General features: G+C 50.4%; 1 protein-coding gene and 1 pseudogene across 2 annotated transcripts; both read left to right on the forward strand.

Moving 5' to 3' along the window:
* The first annotated feature begins 1,325 nt into the window (after window positions 1-1,325).
* ADGRG3 (adhesion G protein-coupled receptor G3) lies at window positions 1,326-21,343 on the forward strand. 2 transcript variants are annotated; one of them, XM_039880987.1, is made up of 12 exons: window positions 1,326-1,577; window positions 3,874-4,045; window positions 12,534-12,672; window positions 14,257-14,403; window positions 15,255-15,389; window positions 15,910-15,949; window positions 16,080-16,180; window positions 16,305-16,417; window positions 18,533-18,813; window positions 19,008-19,101; window positions 20,208-20,491; window positions 20,660-21,343. In XM_039880987.1, exons 1-12 carry the CDS (start codon window positions 1,517-1,519, stop codon window positions 20,770-20,772), a joined length of 1,680 nt encoding a protein of 559 aa, XP_039736921.1. In that variant the 5' UTR covers window positions 1,326-1,516; the 3' UTR covers window positions 20,773-21,343. The 2 variants fall into 2 exon arrangements, with proteins under 2 accessions (XP_039736921.1, XP_039736922.1); XM_039880988.1 differs by having other exon boundaries at window positions 1,471-1,577; window positions 3,879-4,045.
* Window positions 7,188-7,307, forward strand: LOC120617448 (uncharacterized; annotated as a pseudogene).
* Window positions 21,344-21,690: the final 347 nt, after the last annotated feature.

The raw sequence follows: 21,690 nt of genomic DNA on the forward strand, positions 1-21,690 counted from the left end.
CCAATCTCCAAAAGGCATCATGATCCCTCTGGGGGTCCAGGCACCAGGACGTGGGCCTAGCAGGTCACACCTGACCTCACCGCGCCCGCAGCTTGGAGGGAGGTGGGCGGGCTGCTGGATGGGAAGTGGGGGCCAGCCCGGCAGTTCCCGTCTGTCCTCTAGCCTTCCCTGCAGAGGAAGTGCCGGGGGCTCCACGCCAGATTCCCACCTGCCACCCACACCCCGTGAGTGACCCCGGCATTCCCTCCCCAGCCCTCCTCAGGCCCAGAGGGCTCAGCAGGGAACCGAATCCTTTTTGGACTCTGTGTGAGAGGAAGAGGAAATAGAGGCCCGTCGGGGGTGGGGGGGCGGATCTAGCGCTGGCCCTGCGGGCTGACGGGGGTGCCCGTTAAACGGACCCTCCTGGCAGGGTGCCCTTCACCTCCTGATCTTGGCATGGTGGTGGAACCATACCAAGGACCCTGGTCTTATCCAGAGGCCTCCTTGAGGCCACCAGAGTTAAGGCCTGCGTGGCCACCCCTCCCCGTCTTCATCCCTCACCCCATGTGTGTTTGCTGCCCCCCGCTTTCCGCCTGGGCCACCACGATCAACAGGGCTGCGATGACAACGATTTCGTAGTCCTGGTAATCAGAACATGATAGTTACAATAACGGCCATGCCAACCGACTGCGCGGCTCCGCAGGCATCTCCCCGGGAGTTCTCCAGATGCCTCGTGAGAGGCTCAGAGCAATGGCCAGCTCGCACAAGCTCCGCCAGCCAGGAAGTGGCCGGGACAGATGTCAGCCCAGGCCTGACCAACCCCCAGAGCACATGCGCCTGTCCCCTCCCTCACTATCCTGCCTCTCCAGTTACCCTATCTGGTGGGGGAGGGTGGGGCCCCAGGGTGGGCGCCTTCTCTTCTCTCAGGCCCCCAGAAGGTGTGGCCTTGAACCCAGGCTTGTTCAAACCATAGGCGTGAAAGAGGGAGCGGGAGCACTGTCCACGTCTTCACCCTCATCCCTACAGCCAGGTTGTGTGCCCAGCAGGTCACGGGGGTCCTCACGCCCCGACGGGGCCCCAGGAGGCAGCCCACCGCTGTATCTCTCATGCAGGAGGAAATAGAGGCTGCGAGAGGCCCCAGCCTGTGAGAGGAAGGTCTGAGCTAGGTGCGCCAGAGTCCAAGGGCCGTGCTTATCACCATGCCGCAGGCGTCTGCTCATGCGCAGACGGGGCCCCTGGACCCCAGCCCCACAGCACCCACCCCGGCAGGGCCCTGGAGCAGCGTCCCTGGGGGGTTTCAGCAGCTCCTGCCTGGTCTGGCAGGTGGTCACAAGGTGAGGGGAGGCTGGGAACACCGACCAGTGCCCCATGCCTTTCACAACCCGACCGATGGCGCCATGGAGCAGGAAGGGTGAGGAGAGGCCACAGGAAGCTGTGACGCTTCAGCAGAGGCTGGGGCAGGCGGGCTCTGCGGAGCCTGGGACCAGAGCACACACAGCTGCAGAGCTCTCGCCAGCGTGGGCAAGGCCGGCCAAGGATGGTGACCCCCAGGGCACTGGGGGTCCTGCTTCTCGTGCTCCTCCTGCTCCTGGGCTCAGGTGAGCAACTGGCTCCTCATCTGCTCCTGCCAAGCCTGGGAGGCCCAGGGACAAGGAGGGGGTAGGGAGTGGGGGTGTCTGGAGCATGTCCTCCGAGGAGCCCACCCCAAAGGTCTCGGCGCCTTCTCTAACCTTGTCCTTGAGTTAGATGTTGTCCTGACAAGCTTCCTCAGTGCTGGGCCTCAGATCTCCTTGCTCCCCCATGGTGCCCTGGAGATGAGGGGAGCATGGAGAATGCTCCCCACATTTTTACCCTGGGCTGTGGCTCCCCAATAGGCCTGGTATGGGATACAGGTGGGCCCCGAACGAGCTCTTCTCCAGTTGGCCTCTGAGTTCCTGAAGAAGGGGCTGGACACTCTAGTGCAGGGGTCCCCAACCCCCGGGCCGCTGACCACAGCAGGAGGTGAGCGGTAGGCAGGCGAGTGAGCCAGTGAAGCTCCATCTGTGTCTGCAGCCGCTCCCCAGCGCTGGCATCAGCACCTCAGCTCCACCTCAGATCATCAGGCATTAGATTCTCATAGGAGCACTGGTCCCAGGTGCCAAAAAGGTTGGGGACCACTGATCTAGAGGCTGAGCCCAAGTAGGGCTCACTCCGCCCTCCCCCAAGCCCCTTGTCCGGCCCCCTCCACCTGCACCACCCACCAGCTCCCCGCTCCTCACTGCTCCCATCTCGATGCCCTGCCAGGTCCTCGGTGAGCAGCCTGCGTGCCCCCCATGTGTCTGTCCCGTGTGGAGTCGTGTGGCTTTGGGCACATGGATTAACCTCTTTGGGTCTCAAAGAACCCTCTTGTTTTCAAATGTTGAGAGATTCTGTGAAGTGCCAAGTTTAGTTAGTCCCTGGCTCAAAAAAAGGATGCGAGGTTGTAGTACTGTCCTGCTGGTGGCTGGGGAGGGTCTGGTGCAGAGCTGGCCTCAGGCAACAGCGGATTAATTAACCTAACAACCAGCAGTGGCTGTCACAGGTCTCACTGGGCATCAGAAGGCCCCTGGGCCCTTCGCAAAGCCATAATTCACTGGCTGGGCTCCCCCGGGGGGCCGCGCTTGCCCTGTGGTGATGGGGGGGGCTCCAGTTCAGGCAGTGTCAGCCTTCGAGTAGTGAGGGGACTCCGTCCTTTGTAGATATCTATGGGTGAGTTGCCCATTTTCTCATTCATTCATTCATTCATTCATTCATTCAAGAAGCACTGATGGTATCCTCTACGCAGTGCCAGGCCCTGTGCTGGTACTCCATGGTGGTCCCTGCCCTCCATGGGCTCACTGGTCTAGCAAAGTGACAGGGGCTTCAAAGGAGTCGAGGGCGTGGTGGGGGGCCAGCAAGAGGCAGACATACGCTAATAACATAGGGGAGCCACGAAGGGGTGTTACAGGCTGGGGCTGGCACAGGGAGGCAAGGCTGTGGCTTGAGCAGAGAAAAGTGGGCCCATCCGTGGTGAGCCCTAGGGAGGGGCTATAGGGGCGCCACAAGTTCTGCCCTGCCCCCCTGCTGCCCGCTGACCTCTGGCCAGCCCCCCATTTAAATCTAGACCGAGGTGGTCCTCAGAGGTCAGACTCTGGGGCAGAGCAGAATGGACAAGCATAGGGCAGGTCTGCAGGGATGAGGTGTCACCGTGGCACCCAGGCCTGGTTCAGGGTCTCCCTGTCTGGGCTAAATGCTTCCAACGCCTTCCAAAAATAACCACAGAAAAAGGTATTTCATAATAATCTCTACACTAGGTGCTTGTCATCAGCTTCACACACATGACTGCGCTAACATTTACAGCCGGCCAGGGGGAGGCTCTGCTAACAGCCACCATGGTGCCACCTGCGTTCAGCACCCTTTCGAAACCCCTGGGGTTGCACAGCGTGTGGCGCCTGTTCCCCCGCTGAGGAGTCCCTCCATTCCCCTCCCTCCCCCCTCCCTCCCCTCCCCTCCTCTCTTTTCTCTCTCTTCTTCCTTCTTTCTTTTCTTTCTCTCTTTCTCTCCCTCTTCCTTTTGTATTTAAAAAGCAAATGTGGATCGTATTATACACAGGCTTATCTATCATGTGCCTTTTTTTTTTCCATTAAACAAAGTATCCTGAGTATCTTTAGAACCTAACAGAAATTTAAAGTTCCTTTATAAGCTCCTTAAGACATCTTTGCACCCAGATCTGATCATTATCAAAACCCATTCTAAAATGTCACCTTTTTTTTTTAACCTCACATTCTGGCAATGGCTACACTCTGGAGCCCAAGATCCACCCCCACCCCCACCCCCTTCATCCTTGCTGCCCGCTTCCCACCCAGTCCATTCACATTCTCTCCATCCCTCCCTTAGATCAGAAAAATCCCACGAGCATACTTGAGAGCTCTGAGCAATCGAGAAACGTCTGCCTGGGGCTCGTCAACATGGACCTGTACCAAACCTTCTACCTCACGAACACCGCTAAGTGCTTCACAAAGTGCAGGCAGTCGAAGGACAAATCCTGTGATCTGGGAAACTTGCAGAGGTAGGAGACCCTCTGAGCTGGAGCAGCCATCGGAGGCTCCTGCGAGGGCGAAGGGGAGAGGGGAGAGATGGAGCTATCAGCCCCCATGACCCCCCGAAAATTCCGTTCCCATCTCACTCCTCCACCTTGTTGTCTGACACCCATTTTCTCCCCATTCCACTCACTGAGGCCCCTCTGATCCAGTGGATAGAGAGAGAAATCAGCCCCTATCCCTGCCGTTGGGAGTTGTGAAGGGACAGACACAGGCCCAAAGGACGATGACTCTAGAGCGCGGTCATATAGAAGAAGAGACTGGGTACTAGTTTAGCTCAAAGGAGAAAAGTCAGCCAAGGCTTCACAAAAGAGGGATCCCAAGAAAGTGTTTTTCAGGATGCACAGGAGTTTTCTCGTTAGACACAGGCAACGTTAGGAGATTCAAGCAGCAGAACTTCAGTATTGGGAAAGAACTACAGTGCTTTGAACTGTAAGAGAGTAAAGTGCTGGGGATGAAAGCAACACCAGGAAGGGGAGGTGGATGGCGGATAGAACTGGAAATACAAGCAGGGACCAAAGTGTGAAGGGTGGCGTAAGCCGTGTCAATGCGGGAGTCGGCAGGGAAATAATCTATTTTAAGTAGAGGCAGAGTGTAGTCGATTTGCATTTTGAAAAGACTGCTCGGGCTTCAGGGAAGGATGCACAGGGTGGTGATGCAGGATGAGACGTGACCAGGTAGGATGCAAGTGCAGTAGTCTGGGTAAGAATGAGGGCTGAATCACCAGCACCAGCACCAACGTTCACTATGTGCCTAGAAAGGAGGGATGGATTCGAGAAACTGTATGCTGTACAACCAATAAGACCAAGAGACTGATAAGCTCAAGAGACCAAGAGATATTGGATTGAGGGAGAGGAAAGGGTTTAAAATACATCTCCACGAATCATATCCAAAAATATCTTTGCGTCTCTCTCCTCCACTCCCTTCCAATCAAAGCTGCCCGTAACTCTTCTGAAATACTCAGGACAGAGTCCTAGTTGTCACTCAATCCATATTTGTTGAAAAAAAGAAATGAAAACATGCATTCTTAGGCTGGGTGTTAGGACAGCAATCTGATTTGAGCTATGTCATTTCGGTGGCCTGAAAATGCTCCCACCCCCACCTGCAGCTGCTCCAGGAGCCTCTTAGCCCCAAGAAGCTGTTCAGGGGGCTCCTCTTTGTGCATTATCTCATTATCAGCATTGCCATTTTACTACTATTCCAAAGCCTTTGTCCTTGACTTCTCTCCTATACCTCTCTCATGGGGCTGTTGCTGAGATTCAATGAGATCGTGCATGTAAGACGTATTGGAAAATAGTGAGAACTCAATAAATTCGAGTGTTCTTTATTTTAGTGACTTTTTTCCTGGTGATAAAAATATTACATATTCGTCATTAAATATTTGAAAAATAGATATGGAAAATGAAAAATTCCCCTTCTTACTATCCGGAGATAACCATTATTTTCATTTTGGTGTATTTCTTTTCAGTCCTTTATGATACACATGTATTATATAAAACACAACTCATTTATCCATTTTATGTTGATGGATATTTGGGTGGTCTTCACTTTCTGGCTTATAGTGTTGCTACGAACATTCTCGTTCGTGTATTTTGTGAACATGTTTTTCTGTATGGAGTCTTGCTAGGAGTGGAGCTGGTGAGTCACAGGGTGTGTGATTCGCTTTAGTAGAAACTGCACGTTTTCCAAAGAGCCTGAACCAAATTTCATTCCCACAATCAGTAGACAATAGTTCTAGTTGCTTACCATCCTTGTCAACGCTTAGTAGTGCCCACTTTTTCATTTAAGCCGGTCTGGCACATTTGTACTGTAGCATACAGTGATATTTTAATTACATTTCCCTGATGTCCATTGAAGTTTAACATCTTTCTTAAATTTATTGGACAGTCTGATATTCTCTTTGTGAAGCGCCTTTTTAAGTCTTTTGCTTGTTTGTTCTATGGGGTTGTTCGAATTTTTCTTAGTGATTTTTAGGGGGTTTTTTTGGTATATGCTGGATACATGTCTTTGTTAACATATACACACGAATCTAATTTCCCTCACTATGGGCCGCCTCTTCATTCTCTTAGTTCTGTCTTCTGACTAAGGACAGACTTTCTTAATATTAATGCAGCGTAATATATCAGAATTTTACTTTAGAGTTAATGCTTTCAGGTCCTGTTTAAGAAATTTTGCCCATGACAAGATCATGAAGATAGTCCTCTACGTTTTCTGCTCAAAACTTTATTGTTTTATCAGTCACCTTTATCTCTATGATCCATCAAAAGAAAGTAAAAGACTGTGGAAAACTCTGCTCTGCTTTTCAGAATTTTGGGCTTAGCTAGTGCCTTTCAGACTACACAGGTTTAGAATTCTGAAAAAAATATCTGGAGAAGAAATCAGCTGTATACTTGAGGCCTCTGCAGTGCTCAGGTTAGTTTCTTCACTCCCGACCACCATCACTAAGACCAACAAATATCCTGCTGGTACTTTACAAAGTGCCCTGTGCCTGCTTGCAATCCAGCCCTGTTCCCATACCCGGCCGCAGTCAACCACTGATTTGCTTTCTACTCTGTAGATTTGCCTCTTCTAGGACTTTTATAGAAATGGCACCATCTGACGTGTTGTCTTTTGAGTGTGGCTTTCTTCATGTAGCATGGTTTTGAGGTTCATTCATATTGTGACCAGCAGAGGGGTGTGTGTGTGTGTGTGTGTGTGTGTGTGTGTGTGTGCTGCGGTGTGTGTCCAGCAGTGACCTCTGTCTGGGTGAAACTCAAATTCTCAGTGTTTCGTTCATGCTTAGAATGAGCAAATGTTCCCAAGAAAAAAGCGACTGTAGATTTTCAGCTCATTTCTTTCTGCAGAATGTTAGCCCCTCTAGTCTTCATTATTCTAGCAGCTTTCTAGCACCTTTCAACAAATTCTTTTTGTATTGTATCTAGCTTTTCTATTTGTTCTCAGAACATTGATCTATCACAAATGACTATACCCTATTCAGGAGTAAAAGTCCTAAGCTCGAAGTTTATTCCAAGAAAAGCTATTTTGAGATATGATATACATAAAATGACAAAATGCACAAATATTAACTGTACAACACAATAGATTTTTATGTATTTATATATGCCTCCTTTAGACTACGGCCATGCCACCCTGAACAAGCCCGATCTCGTCTGATCTCGGAAGTTAAGCAGGGTCGGGCCTGCTCAGTACTTGGATGGGAGACCACCTAGGAAGACCAAGGTGCTGTAGGCATAAAAAATAAAAAATAAGAGATTGTAAGCTGACAAGGCCCTTGCAGTCTGTGAGGTCAACCAAGGGTTGCCTCACCTAAAAAAACAATAATAATAAGTAAATATATATGCCTCTTTTAACCACTACCCACATCAAGTATAAAACTTTTCTAGCCTCATAGAAGGATCTCTCGTGCTCCTTCCTGGTCACTAATACCCCATCCTGCTAACCATCATTCTAACTTCTATAACCAAATATTGGTTTCACCTGTCCTCAAACTTCACATAAATACAATCATACAGTGCATACTCCTTTGTGTCTGGCCTCTTTCTCTCATCAATATGCCTGTGAGATTCATCTTTTTTGTTTTTTAATGTAGCAATAGTTTAATAGTTCTCATTATTGCTCTATAGTATTCCACAGTATTGCCTTTCTACTGTGGACGAGCATTTCCATTGTTTCTGGTTTAGGGCTGTCTTAGTCAATTTGGGCTGTAATAACTAAGCACCATGGACTGGGTGGCTTATAAACACAGAAATTTATTTCCCACCATTCTGTAGTCTAGAGACTCAAGATGAGGGTTGGGCTCTGGTGAGGACCCTTCCTGGCTGCAGACTGCAGATTTCTCATTGTATCCTCACATAAAAGAGAGAAGGATGAGAGAGCTATCTGAGCTCTCTTTCATAAGAGTATTAATGCCATTCATGAGACTGTCACCCTTATGACCTAATCACCTCCCAAAGACCCCGCCTCCTAACACCATCATCTTGAGAATTAAGATTCCGACATATGATTTCTGGGGAGACACAAACATGCAGTTCATAACAGGGGCTATTATGAATAAAACTGCCATGAACCTTTTTGTACATGTATTTTCATGGATATATACACTCATTTCTCTCGGGCAAAGACCTAGAAGTGGATTTGCTGTTAAAAGTAGGCAAATGATAAATTTTAGTAAGCATTGCCATGGTTTTCTATGGTCACCATATCAATTTACGCCCCCAACAGCAATATGTGAGAGTTCCAGTTACCCCACATCCTTGCGATACTTGGTATTATCAGTCTTTTTAATTTTAGCCATTCTGGAAAGTATATAATGGTATCTTGTTTGTTTTTATTCATTCTGATAGCACCATTAAGGAATGACACATATACCATACAATCTACACATTGCTAGAGTATAGTTCAGTAATTTGTAGTGTATTTATGCGGTGTGTGGAACCATATTTACAATCAGTTTAGAACAATTCCCACCACACCCTCTTGCCTGCCTGCAAACAGTCCTCACTCTCATACCTGGCCATAATCAACCACTGATCTGCTTTTTACTCTATAGACTTGCTTTTTCTGGGCATTTTATATAAGGAAACCATATAATATGCTGTCTTTTGAGTCTGGCTTCCTTCGCTTGTCATAGTGTTTTTGATTTTCATTCGTATTTTAACACATATCCATAATTTTTTTTTATTGCTGAGTAATATTCCATCAGGTGGATATACTGTAGTTTGTTTATTTATTCACCAATTGATGGACATTTGGGTTGTTTCCAGTTTGGGGTTATTATGAGTAATGTTGTCATGAACATTAGAATTCAAGTATTTTGAAAGCTTTTATTTCTTTTGGGTGGATATTTAGGAAAGGAATTGCTGAGATATATGGAAAGGATGTGTTTAGCTTTATAAAAAACTATTTCTCATTTGTTTTTCATCAGCAGTGTAAGAGAACTGGTTTCAACACATACTTGCAATATTGTCATTTTTTGGTGACAGCCATTCCAGTGAGTGTGAAGTAGTATGTCACTATGGTTTTAACTTGCTTTTCACAAATGACTAATGATATTGAGCATCTTATTTTGTGCTTATTAGTCATTTGTATATTTTATCTGGTGAAATTCCTACTCAAATCTTTCCCTCTTTTTAAAAAAAAAATTGGGTTGTCTTCTTATTATTGAGTTTTAAGGATTCTTTATATATTTAGGGTACAAGTCTTTTACCAGATGTATGAGTTGCGAAGATTTTCTCCCAGTGTATGCCTTGTCTTTTCATTTTCTTAATGATTCCTTCTGAATATCAAAAGCATTTAATTTTGATGAAGTCTAATTTAAATTTGTTTGTGTCTTTGACATCATGTGAAAGGAATTTCATCTAGCCCAAGGCTACAAAGATTCTCCTAAGTTTTCTTCTACAAAGATCTGGTTTTCACTGTTATAATTAGGTTATGCATTTGGAGTTAAATTTTTGTGCACAGTGTGAGATAAATGCTTAACTTTATGTTATTATTACTACTATTTTTGCATTTGGATATCTAATTGTTTCAGCACTATTTGTTGAAAAGACTATGATTTCTCCATCGAATTGCCTTTGGGAGGGCATTCCATTGAAGGGCTAAATGGAAGCTTCTGGAATGTCTTCTCCCTATCAAGATAGTAACCCAGAAACAAAACTGTATCCCTGCAGAGATTAATACCACCATAAAAATTTTTAAAGAAGAATGGTAGTGATACCCATCCCAACTCCATTTAACCCAGAAGAAGTCAGGTGGATCTTGGAGAATGACCGTGGGCTATCATAAACGTAATCACGTGGTATGTCCAGTTGCAGCTGCTGTCCCAGATGAGTAAATTTACTTGAACAAATCAACACAGCCCCTGGCAATTGGTATGCAGCTATTATATCACTAAGACCTTTTTCTTCATAAAAATTTTCAAGGACTGCCAAAAGCAATTTATTTTTCCTTGGCAGAACCAGCAGTGTTTCCTTGCAGCTATGTCAATTCTCCTCATCTTTGTCATAATATAGTTCACAGGGGTCTTATTAATCTTGACATTCTATAAAGCATCATGAGTCCACTATATTGACATGATGCTGATTAAATTTGATGAGCAGAAAGTGGCAAGCACTTAAGATGCCTTAGGAAGATATATGTGAACTAGAGAATAGGAGATAAGCCCCCAAAGAATTCAGGAGCCCATAACTTTGAATTTTCTGGGAATTCAGAGGTCTGGGGAACGTCAAGATATCCTCTCCAAGGTAAAAGACAAGTTGTTGAACCTCACATCACTTCCCATTAAAAAACAGGCACAGCGTGGAAAGATGTGTGTTATGCAAACATGAGCCAAAAGAAATCTGAGTCGTTGTGTTAGTATCGAACAAAGAAGATGATGCTTAAATAGGTGTCAATGTGGTCATGAAAAATTCAACTGTGTATCTATGCTTTAGACTTTTTGAATACGTGTCATATTTCACAACTGAAATAATTTCTAAAAGTGCTCTGAGAACCAGATCAGGAAACTTTCTCTCAAGAAAGTGAATTGGGCTGTCTTATGAGGCCAAAGAATTTTTGTTAAGTGCACAAGGTGACACACACACACACACACACACACAAACACAGGGATATATACACATATATATACATATATGTGTGCGTGTATATATATATACAGGGATATATACATATATACACACATACATATACATACACATGTAGAATTCACTATTTTATTTGGTAACAATGACAATCACAATACTTCTTTATTTAGATTTTTAAAAGGTAAATAAAAGCTAGAATCAATTGATGTAAATCAATGGATTTGGACAATCTCATCCCACTGTTTCTGGTTGGATGGTTCTAACTGCCTGCCCAGCCAAGTGCATTTGCACATATTTGCACGGCCTTCTCTTCATATGGTACAACATTTTTTCTTTGGTTTCTTTGGGTTCCCCTCCCTTGGTAACTGTGACTATCCAAAAATGATGTCAAAATAAAAGCCTCCTTTCGCCTCTCTGCCAAGCCCTCCATAGCTACTCCTTTCCAACACACTTGTTCTAGCTATATCTACTTTTGTTCCTCTTTCCCGTCCATTGCTATCTCTGCCCCCACCTGGGCAGCAGGTCTTAGGATCCCAGACTTAGAAAAGGAATGATGGAGCGCAGTGAAGTTTCAGTACCATGGAGAGAGCCAAGGGCTTGTCTCACCCTACTATTTTAGCTGAAGCAAGGGGACTGCAGTAAAATAAATGCCAGTAACTTTTATGTTCTGTGTGGTTCCAACAACAGTTCAGTTCCCATAAGTCGGTTCCCATACAGCTCGGTCTCCAAAGGCTGAATTCCCAGTATGCAGTTAGCACTCAATAAACATGATGGCATGCTCATTCAAGCCACACAATTATCATTCCACAGTTTAAAATACTCAGAGGCATTTCTCCAAAGAAGATATAGACCAACAAGCACATGAAAAGATGCTCAACATCATTACTCATTAGGTAAATGCAAATTAAAGCCACAATGAAATACCACTTTACACCCACTGGGATAGCTACCATTAAAAACAAAATGAAAAATAACAAGTGTTGGCAAATATGCAAAGAAATTGGAACATACATTGCTGGTGGAAATGTAAAATGGTACAGCTGCTGTGGGAAACAGTTTGACAAGTTCTCAAAAAGTTAAACATAGAATTACCATGTATCCCAGAAATTCCACTTCTAGGTATAAACCCAAAAGAATTGAAAAACTAGTCTTCAAACCAAAGCTTGCATGCAAATGTTCACAGCAACCCTATTCACAATAGCCTAGACTTGGAAACAAACCCAATGTCCATCAGTGGGTGACTGGATAAACACAATGTGGTATATCCAGACAACGGGATATGAGTCATCCCTAAAAAGAATGAAATACTTATATACATGCTACAGTATAGAAGAACCTTGAAAATATTATGCTAAGTGAAAGAAGCCAGGCACAAAATACCAGAAATCTTATAATTCCATTCATATGAAAAGGCAAATTCGCAGAAACAAAAAGCAGATTAGTGCTTGCCAGGAGCCGGCGGAGGGGGGAAGGGAGTGACTGCTAACAGGTATGGGGTTTCCTTTTGGGGTGACGAAAATGTTCTGGAACTAGATAGTGGTGATGGTTGCACAACGTTGTGAATGCATTTTATGTCACCGAATTGTAGACTTTAAAATGGTCAAGGTGGTGAATTTTATGTATCATGAAAAAGACAAATGCATGAGAAACTGCTGTCTGGAATCCCTCAGAACCAGCGTGGATGGTTCCCAGGCCACCCCTCCTCTATTAAGTCATCCCAAGTCTTTCCTTTGATATTCTGGGTCACCCCCCCTGCCCCAAGAGGCTGATGGCTGCTGCCCATGGTCTCTCCTCCTGTCATCCAGGCTGGGGACCAGGTGAGTGGCTAACTCAGCTCGCAAGGTCCTTTCTTGCCCCTGATCCTGGCCTCTTGCAGATACTGGGTGGACTACGAGACCCATCTGGTAGAAGAAAGTCTGACGGAGACAGTGGATTTGTCTTTTTTGAAGACTTCTGTCAAGAACTTCAGCACCAACATCTCAGAAGACGTGCATTTCTCTCTGACCCCCTCTCAGGTGACTTCCTCCATCCCTATTGGCTGGTTCTGGAATGTTTTCCCCAGGCGTATTTTTCAGAATTCTGAGACAGAATGATCTGTGCTTGGTGCCCATCAAAACGTATCTCCCCCATGTCCCTTTAGGTAGGACTCTGCCACCTTGTTAATGAGTGCTACTGAGTTAGTTGGATGAGTGGATCCTGGTAACAGATTATCCGGGTCCTTAGGATGAGACGTTTGGAAGATCACTGAATTGAGCATGAGGAAACTGGGTTCTAGTCCACGACGTCCCACCACCTCGCTAGGTGTCCTCTGGGAACTCTCTTCTTCTCCCAGGGCCCTGGGGTCCTCATCTGTAAAATGAGCTCTAAGGCTCCTCCAAAGCTTGTAGTTCCCATGAGTTCTTCTACTCAGAGACACATCAGAAACCGGTGAAGGCCACTTAGTGGTCCAGCAGAGGGCTGAACGGAGACAATCTGGGTTTTCATTGGTCTGGATTCAAATGCCGGCTCTGCCACTTACCAGCTATTGTAACATTGGGCATATTACTTAACTTTTCTGAGCCTCAGTTTCCCCATCCGTAAAGTGATGATGGTATTGCCCACTTTCAAGGTTATCGGGGGAGCAAATGAGATAATTTACAGGGAATGCTTGGCATGGAGAGAGCGCAGCCTCCTTAAGGATTGAAGCTGAGGGTAGAAGGTCAGGCAGCGGGCAAGAGATACTTTTAGGTCTCTCTGGGGAAGGGAAGAGAAGAGAGAACACGGATAGGGCCTTTCTCGACCTTTTATTATGTCACCCAATCAGCTGAGCCCTCTGCGTGGGGTATGTTCTGGCCCCAGAAATCACCCACATGTCCTTTTGACAAGGATCTGGACTGGGAAGGAGAAAGCTGGAGCCCTCAGCTCCAACCCTGAGCTCCTCTATTCCAGTGCCCACGGGATGCTGTGAGGCAGGACCAGGTGGGATCCGGCTGCAGCTCCAGGGAACAGTGAGGTCAGAGAATGAACGAAATGTGCTCTGCAATTACCAGGGACATTTGTTTTACTATTTCGAGCAGTCTCAGCTTTTACAAACTTTGTTATTTGGAGCAGGTGTAGAAATCACATTTCGTGTGAATTCTTATGTCCTCCACCTCTGCCCTTGGTAGCTCCCTTCCCGATCGCTTCATTCTTCCTATTCATTCCTGAGTCAGAAGCCAGACACCATCACCATATGCCTTGTAGAGCCGCAGGGGCTGTTGGAACCCTGGCCAAAGCACGCCACAGCTGACCCTTTCTCGCATTTGCAAACTGAGCTCATCCAAGTGTGCTCACTTCACAGCTCACTTTCAGCCTGACAGGTGGCCATGAGGCACTTCGTTAGCTCCATTCTCCACACGGGGAAAACTGAAGTGCCGTGACCTGTCCATGGGCTCACAGCCTGCACAGAGCAGAGCTTGGACTGTGCCCCCAGATGTCCTGCCTCTCAGGGCTAAGGTCCTTAGGTGCTGTCCCTCCACCTGCTGTGCCTCAGTTTCCCTTCCCAATAGGGGAGTGGCAGGACCTGTGTTCAGGGCTGGAATCCTTGGGTAAAGATGGAGCCACCGGGTCTGTGGTTACAGCTTCCCATGCAGGTGACAGAGGACGAGCACAAGCCCGCTGACAGAGTCCGGCTGCCCAGGAGCCTGTTCACGACCCTGCAGGGCAGCAGGGCAGCGGTCCGCTTGGCCATATCTGTTCTGGACATCGGGCCGGGGAATCTCTTCAAGGTGAGGAGGAGCTAGATGGAGGCTCAGGGCAGCTCTGAGGTTCAGCGCTCAGTTTATCAGGCAGTGCTCACCTTCTGTGGTCTTCCCTGAGAAACCCGATGAGGACAGAGGGGGCGACGAACCTCTGGACAGTGTTTCTAAAGCAGCCCAAGGTCATCCCAGACCCCCGTCTCAAGAGTCTGTGAACCTCAGACTCATATCGGTCATGCATGCTCAGATGTTTGGACCCCACACACCAGTGCCCTTGGACTTGTATGTGTAGCCCAAGTGTGTCAATGTCCCCTGCGTGTCCTTGTGCATACACAAACATACATATCCTTTCCTATTCCTGGTGCATGCATAATCATGTGTGCTCCGGTGCATCTATGTCCACTTGAGGACATGTGCTAAGATTTTTGCAAATGTGTCCCATGGGTGTCCCCAGAGGCATGTATCCACTCACGTGTGGACATGTCTTTGCCTAAGTGCCGGTGCGGTCAGGCGCTCATGTGGTCAGTGCTCACCTCCCGTAGGCGCCCACTGCTCTCCATTTCTGGGCTGACCTTTCTTCGTGCCCTGAGCCCCTCCAGATAAGAGGGCAGAGGAGCTCAGGAGGCCGGTGATGGAGAGCCATCAGGTGGCTTTGGGACTAGTTGGCTGGGATTGCAGGGCCCACCCTGGCCCAGCAGGAGCAGGAGGCTACAGGGAGCAGCAGGAGTGTCAGCCATGATGCCTCGGATCCTTGGTCCCCGGTCTCAGACTTTGCCCTCCAGGCAAGAGCCATAGGCCCTAGAGGCTCCCAGGAACCCCCGCCAGGGTTGACTCGGGACAGCCCCTTCCCGCGGCCTGGCCTCCTCCACCTCCCTCTACAGGGCCCCCAGCTCGGCCTGGAGGACAGTGGCAGCGTGCTGAACAATCGCCTGGTGGGCCTGAGTTTGGGCCGTATGCGTGTCACCGGTCTGGCCGAGCCTTTGGAGATCACTTTCTCCCACCAGCCTCAGCCTCCCGTGAGTCCCCCGCCCAGGCCCGACAGCTATTGAAGGGCAGACAGGCGGGTGGGCACCCCCGGGCATATGGACAAGCATGCATGGTACTCTGCACCGACCCCCCCACCGTACATCCACCCAGGAGAGGTGGATGTGGGCCATACACACAGTTGTGCCCAGGGACACATGCTCACCCTATGTGCATATGCCCGTGTGCCCCCTGGAACCTTCCGGGGGTACACAGAGGTGCACACAGAACCTGACACACCCACATGCATGCACGTGGCATTACACACCCACCCACAGCCTGTCACCATATCCACGCCCCTCACACGCTGATCCAGGGGCCATCGAATGGTGCAGCTGATGCTCTTGTGTGACCACGGGGTGAGCTCTGTTTTCTACTTAATGCGCACACGTGCTAAGATGCGGGAGCATGCCGCCCTCTCCCTCTCCCTCCCTCCCTCCGTCTCCCACACTCTCCTTCCCCCTCTCCCAACCTCCCCCTGCCCCTCCCCTGACGCCCCCCCTCTGGTTTCAGAATATGACCCTCACCTGTGTATTCTGGGATGTGGCCAAAGGTAGGGCCCAGAGGGCCTCCTCTGGGTAAGACAGGCAGGGAGGGTATGGGCTCCCTTCTCGCCCTCTGTCCCCTTTTCCTCCTCTCTGGTACCCTCTCTTCCCTTCTTCCTCCCCACCCGTCCACTCCAGGGCCTACAGGAGACTGGTCTTCCGAGGGCTGCTCTACAGAGCCTGGGGCCAAGCAGACTGTGTGCCACTGTGACCACCTGACCTTCTTCGCCCTACTGTTGGTAACAGCCCATTCACCCAGATCCCAGCAGTTCTGAAGATGCCCAGACTTCTGTCCCCAGAGGGGGCTGCCTGGCCTCCAACTGATGAGGTCCTGGTTTGGGGTGGGGTGTGGTTTGCCCACAGAGGCCGGTCTTGGACAAGGTCACCGCGCAGACCCTCACACGCATTTCCCAGGCTGGCTGTGGAACGTCCATGATCTTCCTGGCCTTCACGATTATCCTCTACACGGCCCTGAGGTGGGTGACACCATCCCCACTCCCTCCTGTCCTCAAGGGCGGCAGCAGTGCAGGGTAGAAGGCCCCCTGGTTGCGCAGCATTACACTGATGTCCTCCCCAAACCTTAGTTTGCTCATCGATAAAATGGGGTTGGAGGTTGAAATGTGTCGAGGCCATTTCAGTTACAAGTGGCAGAAACTCAGCTCACATTGGCTGAAACGTAATAGGGAGGGTGTGCTTCACGTGGCTGAGAAACCCAAAGTGTGCTCGCGTCAGGCACAGGTGAATCCAGGACCACGCTCCCAGGCCTTGACCTCCCGCTGCTTCTCACAACTTTGCTTTCTCCTGTCAGTCACGCCGGGCAGCTTCTCTGCACTCAGGGGAAACCCCAGGCTTGCACCACAGCTTCTTAGCTGCCCACACTGAGTCCCAGAGCTGAAATCTTTAAACGTTTTTTTCTTTTTTTGAAATAATTATAGACTAACAGGAAGTGGCGAAAATAGTACATAGAATCCTATGGTTTCTTCATCCAGCTTTCCCCGGAGATAACATTTTATATAACCCAGGTGCAATATCAAAACCAGGAAACTGACATTGGTACAGTGCTACTAACTCGAATACAGACCTCATTCAGTCTCTTCCACTTTTTACATGCGCGTGCATGAGTGTGTGTGTGTGTGTGTGTGTGTGTGTGTGTGTGTGTGTGTGTTCTATGCAATTTTATCCCATGGATATCAGAGTTGAGTTTTGCTGGTCCAACTTGGACCATGTGCCCATGACTGCACAGATCGCTGTGGTCACGGGATGGAGCACACTGATTGGCCAGGCCACGTCACGTGCCTGCCCTTGGGTTGGAGCTAACTAATGGCCAACCCCACTCGAACTTCGTGGCTGAGGGTAGGGAAGGGTGCACTTGGGGCTGTTTCTGGAAGAAGGAAGAGTGGGTACAGGACAGGCAGAAACAGCAGATACCCCAGTAGCCTATGCCCAGGCTCTCCCTGGCCCAGGCCATGGCTGAGAGACCCACAGGAACCGCCAGCTTGGAGGAGCCTGTGTAAGCGGCCCCATAAGTGTCTTCTGACCCGTGAGTGTCTTGGAGCAGGACTTGGGTCTCCTGACTCCCGGTCCAGGGCCCTCCCACTGCTCTTCTCCACATGACTCTTTGCTTCTGTCACCATTTGGCTTTGGGCTGCAGCCTCCACTGGCCCCAACCGCTCTATCTCGGACCTAGCGATGGGTGTACATGGTGCCATGCCTGTAGCCATCCCCCAAACCCTGGTCTACGACACCGCCCCTACCCCCAACAAGGTGAGCATGACTTGCCAGCTGGCTGCACTGCTGGGCCCTGTGAGCTGGCTCGGAGCTCCAGGGGGAACTGCCACCATCTCCCAAGGGTGGCACCTGACATCTCAGGTGAGGTAGCCATTATCCTTCAGCCTTCTCCAGGCAGCCCTGGGCTCCCATCCCTCGCATGAACGCCCTCTGAGATCTAATTTGCTAAGAATTCAGAGTGGGAGCTACACTGACAGGGAGGTGAGCCCTGGGAAGAAGCACTAGGCTGGGAGCCTGGAGTCCCTGCTCTGCTCTGTGACTCTGGAGAGTCCCTGTCCATCTCTGAACCTCACTCTCCCTACCACATCCCATGCCTCATGCACCCACGCTCAACTGGTCCACTCACCCAGCCAGGGCATCTAGGCCCTCTTCTTGCCTGCTGTGCTAGGCCCGAGGTCACAGAGTGGAAGACGATGAGAAGGTAAACAGTTACACTGTGAAGCTGGGAAACACAAATCAGCCTAGGATGAGGGGTATTCAGAGACGGCCTCCCCAGAAGAAAATGACCAAGGAGAATTTAGGTAGCAGAGGAGGGCGGGGCCTCGAGAGTGGAAGGAAGAGCGTGGGCAAAGTCTGGGAGGCGCGGAAGAGCAGAACGAGTTATGCGGTTTGCCTAAAGCATCGACTCGATGAACGAGGCCCGCAGGATCTGGGGGGCCACGAGAGGGCTCCTGGACTTGCACCCGAAGGCTCTCCCACTGGCCGCTGGCAGGGGCGGGACAGACGAGGTGAGATGGAGAGGCCTGAGTGCCCCGGGGATGCTGTGGCCTCTTGAAGCCTCTCACGGGCCCTTCTCTCCTCAGATTCTACTGGCAGAGGTTCAAGTCGGAAGATTCTCCCAAGATCCATGTCGCCCTGAGCATTAGCTTGTTTCTCCTGAATCTAACTTTCTTCATCAATATGGGACATGACTCAAAGGAGTCCCATGCCACCTGTTGGGCCCAGGGGGCCATCTTCCACTACTTTCTGCTCTGTGTGTTCACCTGGATGGTCCTAGAAGCCTTCCACCTCTATCTACTTGTCATCAGGGTCTTTAACACCTACTTCAGTCACTACTTCCTGAAGCTGAGCCTCGTGGGCTGGGGTAGGTGTTGCCCAGATAGGCAGAGGAGACATGGCTGGTCCTGGAAGGGGCAGGGAGGGAAACAGCCTAAAAGAGAGAAGCAGTTCCATCTCTCAGATAAGCTCAGGGCTCGAGGGATGGGCAGTTGGATGGGGTGTTGGAAGAGGACATGCCAGGGGAGCCCCAGCAATGCCATGCCTCTCCCCTTCGCCCAGGCCTGCCAGCCCTAATGGTCATCGGCACTGGGAGTGCCAACAGCTATGGCCGCTACACCATCCGTGACAAGGAAAACAGAACCTCACTGGAGCTGTGAGTGGTGGCTGTGGGAGTAGGGGTGAGGTCAGGTCCCTGCCTGCACATACCAGGGCCAGAGGGAGGTGGGGAGAGAGAGGAATTTGGGAGGAGAGACCAAGTAAATAAACCAAAGGATCCTCAGATCTAGCTAGCTCATGGCCTGGAGGGGTAAACTGAGGTCTGCAGAGAGGAAGCACAATGAGCAAGGGGTCCTGAGAAGGAGGAGAGAGAACTGGACCAGAAGGTAGGATGGCTTGCTCGAGCCTGGGCCACCACCAGCCCACATGGCCCTTTTGGACAAATTTCCAAGGGTATCCTCACCCTCACCCCCAATCTGCCATGCCAGGTGCTCAGCCTGGCGAGTGGAAGGTGAGCTGGATTTCAGCCCCCACCTGTCCCCTCAGCCAGGTGTTCTTGCGCAGGGCACAACCTGCCCAGCCAACAGCTCTAGTTGCCTCTAGGCTCTGCCTCTGCGTTGCGGTGTGACTTTGGGCAAGTCCGTCCTCTCCCGGGGCCTCAGTCTCTTCATCGGATCGACATGTTCTTTGGGGCCCTTCACCCCTGCAGTTCAGGGAGCAGTGGGGTGGAGCTGAGCCTCTCCCAGGGTGCCCGCCTTGAGCCCATGGCTCTGTGCTAAGAGGGGCTGGTGGGGCCTTGGTCCTGCCCCCAGGGCCTCAAATGCAGGGGCCACAGGGGTCCTGTCGGTAACATAAGTGCATGAGGTGGCCCAGGTGGGGACTGCAATAGACTGGCAGTCACACACCCACTTAATGGGCAGCCGATTACTGTTGCTCGAGAGCATCCACTGAGCTGCCAAGTGTATGGTTTTATAAAAGAAGCAGAAATCTGGATGTTTATGCCAAAGCTGCTTTTTAAAGGACGGTCGTTAATTCAATTTTTTTACGACACGATGTGGAGCAAATGCAACATGTCTTTGGTGCCAAATTGGCCCTTTCATATCCATTGGTCTAAAGAAACAGTGGACTGGAGAGTGGGGGATCGAAGGCTGGAGACGGGAAAGGCATCCATCTTCTTGGCCATTGGAGGTCAGTCGGGGGAGACTGCCGGGCGCTTGCTGGCACTTGTCCCAGTCCCAATGGTCGGTCGTTCACCTGCTCCAGGTGCTGGTTCCAGGAGGAGACTGCCATCTCTGCCCTCTATGTCACCGTCCACGGCTACTTCCTCCTCACCTTCCTCTTCAGCACCGTGGTCCTGGGCCTGGTGGCCTGGAAGATCTTCACCCTGTCGAGTGCCACAGCAGGCAAGAAGGAGCGGCAGAACTGGAAGGGGGCCCTCACCTTGCTGGGCCTCTCCAGCCTGGTGGGCATGACCTGGGGACTGGCCATCCTCACGCCCCTGGGCCTGTCGACCGTCTACATCTTCGCACTGTTCAACTCCCTGCAAGGTGAGGCTCCTAGGCCAGGGGGTGGCGGGCTGCCGTGCCTGCACTGGGGAGTGTGGGAGGCGTGGCAGGAGCGGTTGGACGCAGGATTCAGGATTCCCCCCGGGCCAGAACCCCACGCAGGAAGGCTGGCCAACCGCCGGGCTCGCCGACGCCCTATCCTCCTCACAGGTGTCTTCATCTTCTGCTGGTTCGTCATGCTCTACTTCCCCATCCAGAGTGCCATGTCCTCCTCTTCTGGTCCTGCCCAAGCTGAGCATTCCCACACGGTGTCACATGAATAGGGGGCTGGCCTTGCGACCTGGACTCAGCTCAGACTTGCTGTGTGACCTTGAACAGCCCCCTGCTTGCCTCTGGGCCTCAGTTTCCATGTCTGTACATGGGGCTGGGGAGGGAGGGGATGGGGACCAGGTTGGACCACATGACCTCAAAGGTCCCATCCAGATTCATCTGTGGTCTGAGAGTCCACAAATCCAGGACTGTAGGAGTCTACAGTTCCTATAATCCCAAGGTCCCTGCCAGCACAGAGCAACACCATCACGCCTGGCCCACGCCCACCCCCTGCCTTCATAACAGAGCACCCTGTCTCTGCCATTGCCCACCTCTGGTCTCGGGAAGGGCCTGAGCCCAAGTTGGCACAGTCTGGCAGAGGAGGCCCCAGCCTCTCCCTTTCCTCCCTCTTGTCACTGCCCTCCCACGACTCCGCCCCATGAGGGGCATTCGGGATGTCATCCCCTCAGGCACTGGGGCAGCTGTGAACTGGAGGTTCGCCCTGGGGATGTTGGTCCTCCCAGCCAGGCTGCCCCAGTCACAGCCAGTCCTCTCAGGGCCTATTTTCACAGAAGTGTCGCCACCATTCAGGGGGCTGCCAGCCCTCCGGGCCCTCCGGGTGACTGGACACTGAAATTCAGAGAATGCTGCTTACTCAGTGGTGTGAAAACCCCCAGTCCCCCCTCCGACTGCTATGTGGGTGGCCCAAACTCTGATCTGCTGTCACAGTGCGGTGGAGATCCAGGGCTCCGTACAACAGAGAGAGGGGTCTGGGCTGAGCTGAGAGAGGAAGGACATTCCCCCGCCTGGCATCCGTGCTCCCGCAGAGCAGGCACTTCGATGGCCTCACTGTCAGTCAGCCCTGGCGCATTTCAGGCACTGAATAAAGATTTGCTGGCCGAATAGGTGGGTGTGTGAATTTGGCACTAGCT

This window comes from Pteropus medius, unplaced genomic scaffold (genome assembly GCF_902729225.1).
Source record: "Pteropus medius unplaced genomic scaffold, Ma_sr-lr_union100, whole genome shotgun sequence".
Classification (NCBI taxonomy): domain Eukaryota; kingdom Metazoa; phylum Chordata; class Mammalia; order Chiroptera; family Pteropodidae; genus Pteropus; species Pteropus medius.